The following is a 19,118-nucleotide window of genomic DNA, read 5'->3' on the forward strand; positions in this document are numbered from 1 at the left end:
GCAGAATGCGATGGCAAAGACCTACAGTGGTCACGGATCCCCAGGGAGAATCCAATATAGCATGCCCATAATACATTAATTTGGGTGAGCAAACTCCTTCTGTCATTCAACACTATCTATCCTGAATGCCAAGCCTGGGAAAACACAGATGAAAATATAAGGGTTCTGTTTGCAAAGGGCTTCGGTCTACTTAGAATACCTTTTTTCAACATGGGGCCAACAGACTCCATTAGACATTCATTCTTGGGGCTTCCTTAAGTCAGAGCACACAAAAAACTAACCAAGTGTGGTAATAATGACCACCTCAGACATGACACTTAGTATGTGCCAGCCATGCTCGCCCAGGGGCTTTGCATGTCCCTATTAGACTGTTCAACCCTCACAAGCACTTCGCAAGGGGAGGACTTGCCTAAGGTCACACAGACCCTGAATGGCAGAGCCAGGCTTTGAACCCAGGCTGTAGTCCTGCAGGATCTATTCTCCGTTTACTACATCATCCGCCATTTCTGAAGAGACAAACGTACTGATCAGGACCAGGGACTAACGGGGTTTGTCCTTGGGTATTGTTGAAAAAACAGGAGAAAGGCGATACCACAATAGGTGGCTGTGCTTCTTTGGCTCCTGAGAAGCAGGGCCCAGTCTTCCTGGATCCCGCTATGCCACTTAGGGTGCCGTGGCACGTGCTGTGAACATGTGCAGGGTGGGTAAATCTGAGGTCCCATACTACCTTCGTTCCCCGGACAGAAAAAAATTGGGATCTGGAGGGCTTTTTTAGTTCACATGATGAAAATACATGCGTCTATGTTAGATATAATCATTTGATCACCAAAGATTTGTTTGGTTGAACATAATGACTGACTCTATATTCTCATTTAGGAGCAGTTTTTTCTTCGAAAGCCTGGTCTGAAATATGTTACCTACGGAAACATTCACGCGCGTGTCGAGTTGAGGAAGCGACTGGGTTGCAAGTCATTTCAGTGGTATTTGGATAATGTCTTCCCAGAGTTGGAGGCATCTGTGAACAGCTGGTGAAAGGAAAACAAATCACTTTCATTAATAAAGGGTTAAAAGTCTCCTAGTCATTCAACATAGTGGCACAAGAGTGTAAGTTTGGAACATCGTGGAATTACGTGAAATGCATTAAAAAAATATGACCAGAGTGGTCTATGACGTGAGTGCCTTTATTTCCCCTTTAATGAAAATTCTTGATACTTTGTTACTGATCTGCTACTGAATTTCTGAGGTGACAAGACCTTGAACATTAGAAATGTAAGTGGTCACACAGTTACGACTCTATCATACAGCTGACTGAGGTAAAATGCATTTGTTTACCACAGCCACCTGGCCCTGGTAGACTGCACGGACTGCTTTCCCTTTGCCAACCTGGCTTCTGCCCCAGACAATCTGTCGCGATTGCCTTCTTAGGGAGCCATGCTCTCGTGACTTTGGCTGAGCTGCAGCAAGCTCCTTTCTTCCTGCCAGGGTAGATTTTGATAATGACACCTTGCTCAGCTGCATACCTGAACGTCTGGTGTCCAGTCCACCTGCCTGGGTGTCTGGTCAGCTCTCCAGGCCAGGTTCCCCATCTGTCCCTGCCAGCCCTTCTGTCATCTGAAGATACTCCCTCTTCCGTGAGTCTCGCTGTGTCGCCAGGCTGGAGCATAGTGGTATAATCTCGGCTCACTGCAACCTCTGCCTCCCAGGTTCAAGCAATTCTCCTGCCTCAGCCTCCCAAGTATCTGGGATTACAGGCGCGCACCACCACGCCCAGCTAATTTTTGTATTTTTAGTAGAGATGGGGTTTCACCATGTTGGCCAGGATGGTCTTGATCTCTTGACCTTGTGATCCGGCAGCCTCGGCCTCCCAAAGTGCTGGGATTACAGGCATGAGCCACCGCGCCCAGCCAATTTTGCCTTTTTCATGTCTGTCTCCTCCTATGGCTCTGGCCTCCAGCTCTCCAGACACTTCTTGACTCTTGGTAAACTGTTTAGCTGGGATCAGGGAAGCAGCAGCTGGGTGCCTTGTCTGTCCTGTGTAAACACATTCCGAGATGTCGAAAGTACTTCTCTGGCATCTTTGGGGTTAGACAGATCACTGTTGGTTTCATGCTGGTGTCGGTGGCTAAGAAGGTGAAAGACACTGAATTCAGAGAGACAGATGATGAGAGAAGAAACACATTGAAAGGGGCAAAAAAAAAAGTGGAAGAGAATAGTCTATGCTGGAAAGAAGGCAAGTTAGTTTTTACAGCAGAAAAACAATTTGAATCATCTATTGAGCTCATTCAATCAGACAGGTATTCTTCTAGTTGCTGGGAATGAAGTTTTTTTTTTTTTTTTTTTTTGGGAGACAAAGTTTCACTCTTGTTGCCCAGGCTGGAGTGCAGTAGCCCGATCTCGGCTCACTGCAACCTCTACCTCCCGGGTTCAAGTGATTCTTATGCCTCAGCCTCCCGAGTAGCTGGGATTACAGGCACCCACCATCACGCCCAGCTAATTTTTGTATTTTTAATAGAGATGTGGTTTCATCATGTTGGCCAGGCTGGTCTTGAACTCCTGACCTCAGGTGATCCACCCGCCTCGGCCTCCCAAAGTGCTGGGATTACAGGTGTGACCTACCGCGCCCGGCCGCAAATAACCTCTTTATACCTATCTATTTAGCAAAATACTGTATAAAATCTATTGTTAGACAGACATGGGCTGATCTATTACAGACAGCCACTTGACTGATCCTTTAAAAGGTTGATCTGGCAGCACAAAACAAGTGCCACGCTGTGATTGTATTCTTGGCCCATATATTATTTATATCTTTCCTGCCTCTAGAAAGTCATTTAAAAATTAATCATAATAAACCCACGAGTCTACTAAAATTATGATAAAATGCAAAACAGGCCGGGCGCGGTGGCTCATGCCTGTAATCCCAGCACTTTAGGAGGCTGAGGCAGGTAGATCACAAGGTCAGGAGTTCGAGATCAGCCTGGCCAACATGGTGAAACCCCGTCTCTACTAAAAATACAAAAAATTAGCTGGGCGTGGTGGCACATGCCTGTAATCCTAGCTACTCAGGAGGCTAAGGCAGGAGAATTGTTTGAACCCGGGAGGCAGAGGTTGCAGTGAGCTGAGATCGCACCACTGCACCCTAGCCTGGGCGACAGAGTGAGACTCCGTCAGAAAAAAAAAAAAAAAAAAAAGCAAAACAGAACCCGGGCTCAGTGGCACGTGCCTGTAGTCCCAGCTACTTGGGAGGCTGAGGCACAAAAATCGCTTGAACATGGGTGGTGGAGGTTGCAGTGAGCCGAAACCAAGACCAAGATCCCGCCACTGCACTCCAGCCTGGGTGACAGAGACTCTGTCTCAAAAAACAAACAAAAAAAAGCAAAATAGAAATCCTGTAGCTGCAAAAATAAAAGAGAATTATAGTAGTATAAATATGGAGTATCTTCTTAAAGTAACAGCTTTTTTTCTAGTCGAAATTTGAGAATATGTATATTATATGTTACATATGATTGTTATATGTAATATATAAATGATATATATGTAACATTAAAAAGTATATATTTTTTTTCTGGTAAGCATAAAGAATGAATGCTATAAATATCAGCTTTCCCAAAAGCAAAAGACAGGAGTGTTCTCTTTTGTTAAAAGCCATGGGCCTAATATTAATTCTTAGTTCTGTAATGTAATTTAGTTTAGGTACTAGATAACACAGATAAGTCCTAGAAATTGTTTGGCACGTCCCTTGGACAGTATCTTCTTAAATATTGCTTCAGTTGACCCTAAAATAGAAAACAAATCAGAATCAATATCCAAATATTTGGTGTGATTAAAGGGAAATTGATACTTGCCAATAGGTGGCAATTTTTTGTTTTTGTGTGGAAATTTAAAAATCTGATTTGTATTCTGAAGCTAGTTGAAAAACATCTGGTAACCTGCTTAAGGTTTTTTACAAAACAGTTTTTGGTATGATGGAATGCTCAAACAAGTCTTAAATTAAGCCCAGGAGTTCTGTAACTGAAACCTCCTTCTAGGAATTTATCCTAAGACACACCTGTATGAAACAACAACTAAGAAGAGCTGACATTTGCTGAGCTTTTACTACGTTTCATACTCTGTTGTAAGTAGTCTGCAAGGATTATCTCCTTTCATTCATATAACAACTTTATGAGTTCTACTGCTATCCTCATTTCATAGATGAGAAAATGATGTTTAGAATTTTCCCAGGTTAAGGTTGCCCTATTTGGCTAATAAAAATACAGGATGCCTGGTTAAACTTGAATTTCAAATAGACAATAACATTTAGTGTACATATGGCTACATTTTGAATGTGTCCTCCATAATTCAGTTGAAACAACTGACAATGCAACAGTGCTACAGTTTGAATACATTTTATCCCCACCAAAATCCATGTTGAGGCTTGGACCCCAGGGTAACAGTGTTGAGACAGAGTAGGACCTTTAAGAGGCATTTGAGCCATGAGGGATCAGCCCCCATGAAAAGATTAATGCAGTCACTGAGAGTTGCCAGTCTCTTGGGACTGGATTAGGTACCTTGAGAGCGGGTTGTTAATAAGTAACATTGCCCCTTTAGCCAGTGCCCGCTTCCCCTTCCGATTCTCTGCCACCTTGTGATGTAGCACAAAGCCCTCACCAGCAGCCTACCAGATACGGCTGCTGGATCTTGTACTTCCCAGCCTCCAGGAGAGTGAGAAAACAAATTTTAAACTACCTAGTGTCAGGTATTTTATTATAGCAGCACAGATGAAGACAAGCCTCTCACATATTGCACAGGATATACTTACACCACAAAATTATTCTTAACCTGAAATTCAAATTTCAGGCCATCCTGTATTTCATCTGGCAACTGTATCCAAGGACAAACAATAACACAGCCCTTATATGATCCTAATCAGCCTGGCCTCAAAGATTGTGTTTAACCAGAATGATACACTGAAAAGAGCATTTTAGTGTCATTCTGTATGATAGTGAAAACTTGGAGCTAACCCAAATCCTCAATTACTAGAATAATGGTTACATAATTATTGCACGTTAATCAGGTAGAATAGTATTTAAAGTAATAGATATAAACGGATGCATCTCATACTCATCAGATTGCCAAATATTTAAATATCTGATACTATCAAGGGTCAGGAGAAGATGGAACAATTGAAATTTACATGCCCTGATTATATCCTAGAGCAAGATTTCAAATGTTAATTTGTGTATAAATCACCTGGAAATCTTGGTAAAAATGCAGATTTTAATTAAGTAGGTGGAGCACAAGACTCCCCATTTCTAACACACTCCCAGGTGACGTTGATGTTGCTTGTTGCTGGACCACCATTTGAGTAGTGAGGCCCTAAAGCTCTGGTCTTCAAACTCTTTTGCTTGAGTATATACTAAAATAATAATAAGGTTTAAATACAAGAACTTAGTATCCCCTTATACATGTTTAAGGTGATATTTAAAATTTTTCGTTACTAGTTTAGGTAGTTGCATTACTTTCTGGCAACATATTTATGTATTTAAATAAACTTGTTATACATTTTTAAATATACCTAGCAGACTTCACCCTAGTTTGCCTGCCACTGCTGTGAATAGTTTCTGAGGGGGATCCCGGCAGAATTGATCCCCAAAGAGGCTTATTTGATATTATACTATGTATATTTTACATGAGCTGCAACCATTGAAGGAAACTTGGCAAAGATACATGTGTGCTCTCTGCACTGCCCTTGCAAGAGAAACCCGTACCTGAAATATCTGTCAATTTCCAATCAAGACACAATCACGGTAGAAGGAGTCAAAAGCATTCAGCTTGGCACCCAGCAGCAGTTCTCTTTGGCTGAGGGAAGTGGCCACGGGACTCAGCTGGGGGCCATCAGCTGCCTACACACCCAACAACTGGAGAAATGAGTCCTCAGTCCTTAAGGGGAAACCTGGGTGGCACAACATGGCATCCCCTACACCCTGACAACCTCATGGGGTATCTGTGGAAGATGGGCTGGGGAATGTGGTTAGCTCAATTCAGCTCAAGAAGGCCACTACTTTAATTTATAGGTGCTGTAGAAGTTCCTCCATTGCTACACATGTAAACATCAACTTTAATTGTGAAGCAATGAGTTCTTTAAAAAAAGTTCAAAAATATTCTTAACCAAGTGGGATTTATTGCAGAAATGCAAAGAAGATTAGTATTAAGATATTCTTAAATATAACTTGGCATTATTGGCCAAAGATGAATGCCTACACCATTTTTCTTAAAAACTTGCCAAATTCTTTTATGGGATTTGTATACATTGCACTATCATCACCAAGGTATGAGTGTTTTTTTCACCACTTCTCTCTTTACACTTTAATCTACATTTTCTTCTATCACAAGTGACGTTTAACTTCTTTTAATATGTTTAAGGGCATTTGTCTTTTTATTTTTTTCACTTATGGGGTCTCCCTGTATTGCCCAGGCTGGAGGGCAGTGTCTATTCACAGGCGCGATCCCACTACCGATCAGCACAGGAGTTTTGCCCTGCCCGGTTTCCGAGCTGGGCCGGTTCCCCACTCCTTGGGGAACCTGGTGGTCCCTGCTCCCAGGAGGTCACCACACCGATGCGGAACTCGGTGTCGCAACGCAATGGGCACAGCGCATACAGCGCAGAGCTCTCGGGCTCAAGCGCTGCTCCCGCCTCAGCCTCCGGAGTAGCCGGGGCCACAGGCAGGGCATTTGTCATTAATGGGGTCTTTTGAGACCGCAGGTGACAAGCAACAGGAGCCAGACCACGCGCGCGCGAACGCTAGGGAGGACTCAGCGCGCCGCGGCCGGTGACGTCAGGGCAGCGAGAGGTGACGTCCCGCTGCGCGGGGGCGGGGCCGTCTGTCACGCGGCGCCAGCGGACGCGCGGCGCTGGGCGGAGGCAGCGGCGTGAGGACTGGGCGAGGGCCCTGGGCCTGAGGAGGCGCGGCAGCCACTGCGCGCAGCGCGTGCGCGACGCCTGACTGCTGGGCCCCGGAGCAGTTCAGCCCGCCGCCGCTCCTGCGGGTCGGACTGGGGCTGTGGCGGGAGAGAAGATGCCGCAGCCCGAGTCCCAGAAGGCGGCGATCCCGGGCTGCGGGCAACGCGGTGAGTACCCGCTCGGCGGCGGCCTCCCGGCGCCCCTCAGCACCTCCAGAGCTGCGGCAGCGGCAGCGGCGCGCGGGGCCTGGGCAGGGTGGGGGCGGCGGCGGGGCAGCGCCTGGCTCCCCGCGGGTCCGGGGCTCCCGCACGCCCCCTAGGCGAGGCTCGTGTCTCCGGGAGACGCCGCTGCCCCTGCGCCTCCCCTGGCGTCTCCTGAGGCTTGTCCGCGGGCGCGGGGGTGAGGGCCGGGGCGCCGGCCTCGTTTTCGGGCATTTAGGACGGAGGCACACCTGATCCTACAGCCTCCCCCAGCATTTCCTAAAATGAAGTCCAGATCAGTGTTGTCCACTTTTTAAAATTCAAAGTGCCCAGAAATAGAATATTTCACACATACACAAAACTAGGGAGAATAGTGTGAAAGGAAAACGAATCTCGGGACCCCAAATCACTAAGCCAAAGTCAAGCTGGGAGCTGCGTCAAGCAAACCTGCTCCCGTTTTATTCCTAAGACAGCTGCGAAGATAAACAGCCACACAGCTCCCTCACCCTTTGCCCAGGAGGAAATTCGCTGTGGGCCTCCACATCTTTACCCTGAAACAGTTGTGTGGAATTGCACCCTGGCAGTGTGAATTGACAGCTGATCTTCACAGGTGAGGAACAGGGACAGAACTCAAGTCACCCTTCTGCTCACCTGAGACAAATGTATGTCTGATGGCTTCCTCTGCCCTGTATTTATGTAAAAATGCAGATTCACTGAGCCAGACTAAGGCACAAGTGGCTATTCCTCTGCCTGCCCCGTGGTGTAAATTGTGTATTCAGTAAAAGGCAGAGCAGAGGCTCAAAAGAATGTAGCCGTTTGTCTCTCATCTTACCCATGACTTGGAAGCCCCCACTTTGAGTTGTCCTGCCTTTCCTGCTGGAACCAGGCTATACCTGTATTTGATTGAAGACTCATTTTCCCCTACAATGTATAAAACTAGGCTGTGCCCCCACCACCTTGGGTACATGCTCTCAGGATCTCTTGAGGGCAGTGTCATGGGCCATAGGCACTCATTTGGCTCAGAATAAATCTCTTTAAAAATTTTTTTATTAGCCGGGTGCGGTGGCTCACGCCTGTAATCCCAGCACTTTGGAAGGCCAAGGCAGGCGGATCACGAGGTCAGGAGATCGAGACCATCCTGGCTAACACGGTGAAACCCCGTCTCTACTAAAAATACAAAAAATTAGCCGGGCGTAGTGGCGGGCGCCTGTAATCCCAGCTACTTGGGAGGCTGAGGCAGGAGAATGGCGTGAACTGAGGAGGCAGAGCTTGTAGTGAGCCGAGATCACGCCACTGCACTCCAGCCTGGGCGACAGAGCAAGACTCCATCTCAAAAAAATTTATTTTTAATTTTTGTGGGTACATAGTAGGCATATGTATTTATAGGTACATGAGATATGTGATATGGCATAGAATGCATAATCACATCAGGTAAGTGGGGTATCCGTCCTCTCAAGCATTTATCCTTTGTTAGTGGTACAAACAACCTGCAAGGCTCTTGTATTGGTTTGAACCCCGATGACGTGCCAACAACGCCCACGACATGAGGCGGTGTGGAGCAACACGCTGTTTTAGTAAGCGCCTGGGTGCAGACGGGTTTAGGCCTAAATGGCGTCAGCCCCAAGTGAGGAATGGGTTTTATAATGGCGTCAGCCCTAAGTGAGGAAGGGGTTTTATAGTCCTCTGTAAGCAGGAAGTGTCCCAGTCTGACGTGGCTGCTGCATAAATGTATCCGGAGTTGATTCCTTCCAGTGGGTTCTTGGTCTCACTGACTTCAAGAATGAAGCCACGGACTGTCGCGGTGAGTGTTACAGTTCTTAAAGATGGTATGTCTAGAGTTTGTTCCTTCTGATGTTCAGATGTGTCCGGAGTTTCTTCTTTTGGTGGGTTCGTGGTCTTGCTGACTTCAGGAATGAAGCCACAGACCTTTGCAGTGAGTGTTACATCTCTTAAAGGTGGCACGTCTGGAGTTGTTTCTTCCTCCCAGTGGGTTCGTGGGCTCACTGACTTCAGGAGTGAAGCTGCAGACCTTCACAGTGAGTGTTATAGCTCTTAAAGGTGGCACGTCCAGAGTTGTTTGTTCTGCGCAGTGGGTTTGTGGTCTCGCTGACTTCAGGAGTGCAGCCACAGATCTTCACAGTCAGTGTTACAGCTCATAAAGGTAGTGCAGACCCAAAGAGTGAGCAGCAGCAAGATTTATTGTGAAGAACGAAAGAGCAAAGCTTCCACAGCATGGAAGTGGACCCAAGCAGGTTGCTGCTGGTAGCTCAGGTGGCCTGCTTTTATTCCCTTATTTGGCCACACCCACATCCTGCTGATTGGTCTATTTTACAGAGAGCTGATTGGTCCGTTTTACAGAGTGCTGATTGGTCTGTTTTACAGAGTGCTGATTGATTGGTGTGTTTACAAACCTTTAGCTAGACACAGAGCGCTGATTGGTACATTTACAATCCTTTAGCTAGACAGAAAAGTTCTCCAAGTCCCCTACCCAGTTAGCTAGACACAGAGCACTGATTGGTGCGTTTACAAACCTTTAGCTAGACACAGAGCACTGATTGGTGCATTTACAAACCTTTAGCTAGACACAGAGCCCTGATTGGTGCATTTACAATCCTTTAGACAGAATAGTTCTCAAAGTCCCCACCCGACCCAGAAGCACAGCCAGCTTCACCTCTCAATCCCCCCTCTAAACAGGACACCCTAACTACTGTTGGGAATTTGGCCGATGACTGCTCTAGCTACTTCCTGCTGGATAGGGATGAAGAAGGGGCCCTGCAATTGTAGTGTCTTCCAGAGGGGAACTCGTTAGGCCAGTGAAAGGGCCAGCAGGTTGGCCCAGGGGTCCTTGGTAGAAGTTGTTAGTTGAGCTCATTTGGGGTTCCATTTGTAAGACCATCTGTAGCTTGATGGTCTCAATTCTAGGGGAAACAAATTTGACAAGGAGGTTAAAAATACAGGGCCCGAAGGCAAGTAATAGCAAGATGGCTGCCACGGGACCTAGAAAGGGGAGAAGCCATGTTGTCCAACTCCAGAGGTTGGTATAAGAGTTTGAAAGGCATTGCCTGATTTCAGAAGCCTTTTCCTATAAATGCTGGGTGGCATCTCATACTATCACTGACTGGTTAGTGTAAAAACAACACTCTTCCCTTAAGAAGGTGCAGAGTCCTCCTTTCTCAGCAGTGATGAGGTCTAGGCCTCGGCAGTTTTGGAGAGTCACTGCTGCCAAAGAGTCTGTTTGGGATTGTAGTTAGTATCCTTACTGGATAGATTTTGTTATTTCTTGCAAACTGTCTTGAGAAATCCTTTGAGAGTGTGTGGTAGTAGGATAATGAAGTAGGTAAACTGGCTATTCCGGTTCCTGTAGCAGTGGCCATTTCTAACCCTATAGGTAGGGGTATTAGTTGTATGGCTCTGAATTAATGGACTTGAACTTTGAGTGGTACTCATAGGGTCAGATTTCCACAAGATTAGAAGTTAGGATAATATATGTTTACACTGTTAACTTTTAGCAAACTTTACTTCTGTTGAAAACCTTGTAAGTTTGGGATTTCAATTATTGTTTGCTATTAATAAGACCTCGTTCAGTCCGTATTAACTTAGAATTGATATAGATGGCTCCTTCCTGATTCTGTAAGTACTTTAAGGTTTGGCTGAGTGCAAACAGCTCGCACATTTGAGCAAGGCAATTATTAGGCAATTTTCCTAACTCTGCTTCTACAGTTTCCTTATCATTTACTGAATACCCCTTGTGTCTTTTTTCCTTAACCACGTGGGAGGAACCATCTATAGTCCTGTCCTAAAGGGAGTTCCTCCTAGATCTGGTCGGACCTTTGTATGGTAATTAATTAAGATTTAGATCCCCTGTTAGGAAACCTGCTGGGTTAAGGATTTTTGATAGGAAGGCCCTGGGTTGTCAGTAGCCTCAATGCTTTCGGGCCATGCCCTTGTTTACACTGACAACAAGGTGGTATTGGAGTGTTATAGAGTTACAGAGAAGGCCTTCAGTTATCAGTTATAGGTTTTAACTTTACCCTGGCTTTTAAAGGAATAGGGTGTAGGGTCCAGCCCCACAGGGTCGGTGGGTTTTTTCCTCATGTGCAGAGATGAGAGAATGTAGAAATAAAGACACAAGACAAAGAGATAAAAGAAAAGACAGCTGGGCCTAGGGGACCACTACCACCAAGACGCGGAGACTGGTAGTGGTCCCAAATGCCAGGCTGTGCTGATATTTATTGGATACAAGACAAGGGGCAGGGTAAGGAGTGTGAGCCATCTCCAATGATAGGTAGGGTCACGTGGGTCACGTGTCCACTGGACGGGGGGCCCTTTCCTGCCTGGCAGCCGAGGCAGAGAGAGAGAGGAGAGAGAGAGACAGCTTATGCCATTATTTCTGCTTATCAGATACTTTTAGTACTTTCACTAATTTGCTACTGCTATCTAAAAGGCAGAGCCAGGTGTACAGGATGGAACATGAAGGTGGACTAGGAGTGTGACCACTGAAGCACGGCATCACAGGGAGACAGGCCTCCGGATAACTGCGGGGGAGCCTGACTGATGTCAGGCCCTCCACAAGAGGTGGAGGAGTAGAGTCTTCTCTAAACTCCCCTGGGAAAGGGAGATTCCCTTTTCCAGTCTGCTAAGTAGTGGGTGTTTTTCCTTGACACTGACGCTACCGCTAGACCATGGGACGCTGGTGTTACTGCTAGACCAAGGAGCCCTCTGGTGGCTCTGTCCGGGCATAACAGAAGGCTCACACTCTTGTCTTCTGGTCACTTCTCACTATGTCCCCTCAGCTTCTATCTCTGTATGGCCTGGTTTTTCCTAGGTTATGATTGTAGAGTGAGGATTGTTATAATATTGGAATAAAGCATAATTGCTACAAACTAATGATTAATGATATTCATAATCATCTCTATGATCTATATTTAGTATAACTATTCTTATTTTATATATTTTATTATACTGGAACAGCTCGTGCCCTCGGTCTCTTGCCTCTTCACCTGGGTGGCTTGCCGCCCACAATAGGGTACACTGTTTTTTCTTTACTACTTCTATCTCTCTTTCTCTTTGATGACTTTGTCTCTCTCTTTCTGATTCCCTTTGTCCCTTTGTCTCTCTCTTTGACTTTCTGTGTCTCTCTCTCTCTCTCTGACTCTCTCTTTGTCTCTGTCTCGTTGACTTTGTCTCTTTCTTTCTCTCTGACTCCCTCTTTGTCTCTCTCTTCCTCTGTTTCTCTCTCTGATTTTCTGTTTCTTTCTCTCTTTCCTTTCTGCTGGTCTTTCCCTGCCTCTGCCAGCCACTTATGCTGCTGTTCTCCCCTCTCCTTCCCCTTTTGATGGCTTTGGCAGTGTAAGACTGCCACCTCCTTGGGTTTTTGCACTGCGTGCAATAACTCCATGGTTTCCTTGTGGTATTTAATGGGGGTTCCCCCAGAGGTTAGGAACTCCCTTTCTTTCCATATTGCAGCATGGGCATGTAGGATTAGATAAGCATACTTGCTACCTGTATACACATTTATTCTTTTTCCCTTTCCCAGTTCTAAGGCTCAGGTAAGTGCCACTAGTTCTCCTAACTGGGTGCTGGGCCTTAGGGGAAGAGGCTTACTTTCAAGTATGGTTACATCACTAACTATGGCATAACCTGCCCTTCGTATCCCATTCTCCACAAATGAACTTCCGTTGGTATATAGATTAAGGTCAGGATTAGCTAAGGGGACTTCTAAGAGATCATCTCGGGCAGCATAAGTCTGGACTATAGTTTGTTGGCAGTCATGCTCGATTGGTTCCCCATCCTTTGGGAGAAAAGCGGCAGGGTTGAGGGCCACGCATGTATTTGAAGCACCGATCCCTCAAAGAGTAGTGCCTGGTATCTAAGTAGGTGGTTGTCTGATAGCCATAAACTCTCTTTGGCACCTAGTATGCCATTTACATCATGAGTAGTCCAGACAGTGAGATCCTTTCCTTGTATTATTTTGATAGCCTCTGACACTAAGACGGCCACTGCCGCAACTACCCTTAAACAGTGAGGCCAGCCTTTTGCTACTACATCAAATTCATTACTTAGGTATGCCACCAGTTGTCACACACGAGTCTGAGTAAGGACTCCAAGAGCTATCCCTGCTCTCTCTGTGATGTATAAAGAGAAGTTTTGTCCTGTGGGAAGGCTTAAAGCTGGAGCTTGTACTAGGGCCTGCTTTAAGGTTTTGAAGGCTGTTTCTGCCTCTGGTTCCCCTTCTACTAGATGAGTATTTGCCCTCTGGGTCTCCTTGATTAGAGTATAGAGGGGCCTGGCTATCTCGCTGTATCCGGGGATCCATAGTTGGCAAAAGTGGTGATTCGAAGGAACCCCCACAACTGTTTTAATGTCTTAGGGCGAGGATAAGCCAGTATAGGCTGTATTCGTTCCTTGCTGAGGGCCCTGGTCCCTCTGGCTAAGATTAGGCCTAGATATTTGACCTGCTGTAGGCAAAGCTGGGCCTTCGACCTGGATACCTTGTACCCTTGATTAGCTAGAAAGTTCAAGAGATCTAGAGTAGCCTGCTGGCATGAGGCTTCCGAACTGGTAGCCAAAAGTAAATCATCCACATACTGAAGGACCAGAGTGCCTGGACTTGAGAAGTGGCCTAGATCTTGGGCCAGTGCCTGACCAAACAGATGAGGGCTATCCCTAAACCCTTGGGGTGAGACGATCCATATAAGTTGGGACGTGTGGTCTGTGAGATCCTCAAAGGCAAAGAGAAACTGGGAGTCATAGTGCAGGGGAATACAGAAGAAGGCATCCTTGAGGTCCAGAACAGGGAACCATTCTGCTTCCTCTGGTATTTGAGAGAGCAGGGTATAGGGGTTGGGTACAACTGGATATAGAGGAATTACTGCCTCATTGATGAGTCTAAGATCTTGCACTGGTCTCCACTGACCGTTCGGTTTTTGTACTCCTAGAATTGGGGTGTTGCAGGGACTGCTGCATTTCCTTACTAAGCCTTGAGCTTTTAAATGTTTAACAATATCCTGTAATCCTTTATGAGCTTCAGGCCTTAAGGGATATTGCCTTTGATAAGGAAAAGTGATGGGATCTTTTATCCTGATTTGGACTGGGTGGGCATTTTTTGCCCTTCCAAATTGTCCTTCCAATGCCCAGACTTCAAGGTAGATTGCTTCCTCAAGTAGGGGACAACAAATGGGTAACTTATTCCCCATATTCATGTAGATAATAGCTCCAGCTTTGGCTAACATATCCCTCCCTAATAAGGGTGTGGGACTTTCAGGCATGACAAGAAAGGCGTGTGAAAAGAGCCAAGACTCCCAGTTACAACTGAGAAGGTGGGAGAAATACCTGGTTACAGGCTGTCCCAGGATTCCTCGGATGGTAACAGACCTTGAGGACAGTCGTCCAGGACAGGAGATTAACACTGAGAAGGCCACGCCAGTGTCCAGGAGGAAGTTAGTTTCCTGGCCTTCAATGGTTAAACCTACCCGGGGCTCAGTGAGGGTGATGACATGAGCTGGCGCCTGCCTGAGGCACCCTCAGTCCTGTTGTTGGATCATTTGGTTGGGGGCTTCTGACCCAGAGAACCTTTGTCCTCTGGGGCAGTGCACCTTCCAGTGATTGCCTCAGCATAGTGGACATGGACGAGGGGTCGGCTTGTTTCTCATTGGACAATCTTTTTTAAAATGTCCTTGTAAACCACACTGATAACAAGCCCTACTGGGTGCTTTGCCTGCTCCATTTTTCTGTCCTTTCTGAACCACCAAGGTTTGTTTGTCTGAGGGCCATGACTAAGGCTGCAGCCTTTCTCTGATATCGCTTTTCCTTTTGGGCCTGTTCCTCTTGGTTCCTATTATAGAACACCAAGGTTGCCAGGTTTAATAATGCCTCCAGATTTTGTTCAGGGCCCAGGGCTCGCTTTTGGAGCTTTCTCCTGATATCCGCGGCTGATTGGGTGATAAACTTATCTTTTAGAATCAATTGACTCTCAAGTGAGTCAGGTGACAGGGGAGTGTATTTTCTTAAGGCCTTCCGTAGCCACTTAAGGAAGGCAGAAGGATTTTCTTCCTTTCCCTGAGTTATGGTAGACATCATTGAATAATTCATGGGCTTTTTCCTAATTCTTCCTAGTCCTTCTAGAACACAGGTCAACAGATGTTTACGACTCCAGTCCCCATTATCTGAGTCGAGGTCCCAGTGGGGATCCATACTGGGGACGGCTTGCTTACCAGTAGGGAATTTGTCCGTTTCTTCAGCTGTCATTCCGCCATTTACTTGACTAAGATACCAGGTATCTCCAGACTCTCAGGCTGCAGATAAAGCCGCATTGTTTTCATTAAAGGCCTGGATTTGATCTAAAAATAGCATGACATCTCTCCAAGTGAGATCGAAGGTTTGCCCTAGACCCTGTAGGACATCGATGTACCTATCAGGATCATCTGAAAACTTCCCCAGGTCTGCCTTGATCTGCTTTAAATCAGAGAGGGAGAAAGGGACATGTACCCTGGTTGGGCCAAATTCCCTCCCACTACAGCTTGAAGGGGACATAACCGATAGCCCAGGGGTTTTTGTGGTCCTTTGAAGATTTCTTTGCTTATTTCCTTCTGGGCAGGGGAGATTAGAGGAGGCTTATCATTAATAGGAAAGGGAGCTATAGGGAGGATAGGATGTGGGGAGTAAGCTGAGAGGTCCTCCTGTGGGATGTAAATTGCAAACTTTGCATAGTTGTGTATTCTCCTTCAATGAAAAGAAAGCTTGGACATAAGGTGTTTCACTCCATTTGCCTTCCCTCTTACAGAAAAGGTCAAGCTTCAGGATAGTATTGTAATTTACACTTCCCTCAGGTGGCCATTTTTCCCCATCAGAGAGAGAATATTGGGGCCAGGCCGTAGTGCAGTAAAAATGAGCTGCCTCTTTTTCAGGGTTTGTGGGTCAAATTGGTCCCAGTGGCTTAGGCTGCATTTCAAGGGTGAGCCTGTTGATGCCTGATTGTTTCTCATCTGAAAGACAAAACCACCCACAGTTTTGGTTTGTTTGTTTCTCCCCCTGCCCAAGAACCCACAATGGTCCCTGAACCCTGCTGATCGGAATAGTTGTGCTCACTGATGCAGCAGCAGAAACACCTCTTCCCCAAGAACCCACAACAGTCGGTCCCTGGACCCTGCTGATTGGAATAGTTGTGCTCACTGACGCAGCAGCAGAAACACTAGTTTTCCTCCTAGACCACAAGGAGGACCGAGGAAGCTCGGATTTAGTGGCCCTTACCAATGCATTCTCAAAAAATCTGCACCCTTGCCTGTCCTCCTAGACCACAAAGAGGACCGAGAAAAATCGGATTTAGTGGCCCTTACTGATGCATTCTCGAAAACCTGTTAGGGTCCTAAGCGTTCTCCTGTTAGTATTGGGACTTTACCCCTCCTGTAAAGATGTTATGCCCCAAAAATGAAGTGGAGGGCCATACCCTGAGGGAGGGGAGGGATCTCCAGAGTTGGAAGAGTGATGCCTTTTTGTCCTCACTTATATGAATACAAGGATATCATTTCTGAAGCTCCCCATATCCTAGCTTCCAGAATAGCTTTTGTTAGGCCTGCTAGTCTGAGGAGGGTTCCTAAAATTCCGGATTGTCCCCCACCCTGACGGGGCTTTGGGCAAAAATTATGTCTTTCTAATTGATGAGCCCGGGTGCCTAAAGAAGGTTAACAGAGTCCTGGAGTTTATACTAGAAATCATTCTTACTAGAAAAGCACCAGAGACAGGGAGTGGTTTCTAGAAGTGGGACTAGCCTCAGAGAAGAGAGGTGAGAGAAAGTTTTTCTGACAAGCATTAGGACCCAGGAGGCAAGGGTCAGGATAGATAGGATAGATGGGCAAGTCTCACTTGGGCGACATGACTTTGAGAGTTCTGCTCATGGCCAAGGGTCAACCAACTTGTTGTCAGGACCCCGGAGCTGAATGGCTTTCCTCTCTGTTAACCCTCGGCTCAGCCTGGAAGTACAGGAAAAGCAGAAAGCTGGTTCCAGGCCAACCAACGCTCCCAGCTCCGAAGAGTCAGGGGTTGTTAGCCCTTTCCCAGAAAGCCTGACACCCGTGTCTTTAGTCCAGTGGCTGTGCTAGTCACTTTTAACTGGCTGACAGGTGCCTTGTATTTAGCCCCGAATTCTAAGGAAAAATAGGACAGAATAGCAAGCGAAAGGGGTCAGATGGTACTCACTGCTTGACAGTAGCGTCAGCCCCAAGTGAGGACAGGGAAGGGGTTTTACAGTCCTCTGTAAGCAGGAATTGTCCCAGTCTGACATGGCTGCTGCGTAGTGCCCGCTGGCCTCCCTCTCGATCTTCAGGGGTGTCTTCCAGCCAGCTCTCTTCCTGCTTCTGCTAACTTGCCGATGCATGCTGCTGGCGCAGCTGTCCTTGTGCATTGGGACTGGGCTTGAGGAGGGAGGAAGTATTCATTCCTTTAAGCTTTCAGGCTTGGGGGAGAATCTTTCACAACCCAATGATACTCTTTTAAAGTTACTTTAAAATGTGCAATAAAGTATTGTTGACTGTAGTCATGCTGTTGTGCTATCAAGTACTAGATCTTATGCATTCTATGTAACTATATTTTTGTATACATTAACTGTCTCTCCCCTCACTGCCTTCTCAGCCTCTGGTAACCATCATCTAGTCTCTCTCTCCGTGAGTTCAATTGTTTTAATTTTTAGCTTCCACAAATAAGTGACAACAGGCAAAGTTTGTCATTCTGTGTGCCTGGCTTATTTTACTTAACATAATGACGTCCAGTTCTATCCCTGTTGTTGCAAATGACGGTATCTCATTCTTTTTTATGGCTGAATAGTACTCCATTGTGTATATGTATCATGTTTTCTTTATCCATTCATTTGTTGATGGACTGTTGATGGACATTTAGGTTGCTTCCATATCTTGGCTATTGTGAACCGTGCTGCAGGAAACATGAGACTGCAGACCTCTTTGGTATACTGATTTCCTTTCTTTTGGGTATATAATATGAGTGGGATTGCTGAATCACATGGTAGCTCTATTTTTAGTTTTTGGGGAACCTCCAGACTGGTCTCCATAGTGCTTGTACTAATTTACATTCCCACCGATGGTGTATGAGGATTCCCTTTTCTCCACATGCTCACCATCATTCATTATTGCCTGTCTTTTGGATATAAGCCATTTTAACTGGGGTGAGATGATATCTCCTTGTAGTTTTGTTTTACATTTCTCTGATCAGTGATGTTGAGCACCTTTTCATATGCCTGTATGTCTTATTTTGAGAAATGTCTATTTGTATGTCTATTTGTATGTCTTATTTTGAGAAATGTCTATTCAGACCTTTGCTCATTTTTTAATTAGGATTATTAGATTTTTTTCCTATAGCATTGTTTGAGCTTCTTATGTATTCTGGTTATTTATCCCTTGCCAGATGGATAGTTTGCAAATACTTTCTCCTGGTCTGTAGGTTGTCTCTTCACTTTGTTGTTTCCTTTGTTGTGCAGGAGCTTTTTAACTTGATGTGATACCATTTGTCCATGTATGCTGTGGTGGGGTATTACTCCAGAAATCTCTGCCTGGTTCAATGTCCTGGAGATTTTCTCCAGTGTTTTCTTTTAGTAGTTTCATAGCTTGAGGTCTTAAGTCTTTAATCCATTTTAATTTCATTTTTGTGTGTTGTGAGAGATAGGGGTCTAGTTTCATTCTTCTGCATATGTATATCAGGTTTTCCTGGCACCATTTATTGAAGAGACACCGGTTTTCCCAATGTATGTTCTTGGTACTTTTGTCAAAAATGAGTTCACTGTAGATGTATGAATTTGTTTCTGGGTTCTCCATTCTGTTTCATTGGTCTGTGTGTCTGTTTTTATGCTGGTGCCATGCTATTTTGGTTACTATAGCTCTTTAGTATAATTTGAAGTTGTAATTTGGAGTCAGATAATGTGAAGTCAAGTAATGTCATTCCTTCGGTTTTGTTGTTTTTGCTCAGATAGCGTAGGC

The 19,118-nt window shown here is 45.7% G+C and overlaps 2 protein-coding genes across 7 annotated transcripts in view; both read left to right on the top strand.

Annotated features, from left to right (window-relative positions):
* Nucleotides 1–1,159, top strand: part of GALNTL5 (polypeptide N-acetylgalactosaminyltransferase like 5) — a 62,428-nt gene extending 61,269 nt beyond the window's left edge. Inside the window, 1 exon segment of the mRNA XM_055281493.2 lies at nucleotides 877–1,159. Within this exon segment, the coding sequence (XP_055137468.1) occupies nucleotides 877–1,032 (156 nt within the window). The 3' untranslated portion in view covers nucleotides 1,033–1,159.
* A 5,663-nt stretch (nucleotides 1,160–6,822) lies between these two features.
* GALNT11 (polypeptide N-acetylgalactosaminyltransferase 11) overlaps nucleotides 6,823–19,118 on the top strand; it is a 74,893-nt gene continuing 62,597 nt past the window's right edge. Inside the window, exons 1-2 of one of the 6 annotated variants that reach the window (XM_063641747.1) lie at nucleotides 6,845–7,104; nucleotides 7,607–7,747. The gene's annotated coding sequence lies outside the window, so the exon portion shown is untranslated. Of the gene's footprint in view, nucleotides 7,105–7,606; nucleotides 7,748–19,118 lie in introns of all 6 variants that reach the window. The other 5 variants (XM_063641746.1, XM_063641748.1, XM_063641749.1 and 2 more) reach the window with 5 other exon arrangements.

Source organism: Symphalangus syndactylus, chromosome 6 (assembly GCF_028878055.3).
Source record: "Symphalangus syndactylus isolate Jambi chromosome 6, NHGRI_mSymSyn1-v2.1_pri, whole genome shotgun sequence".
Taxonomy (NCBI): domain Eukaryota; kingdom Metazoa; phylum Chordata; class Mammalia; order Primates; family Hylobatidae; genus Symphalangus; species Symphalangus syndactylus.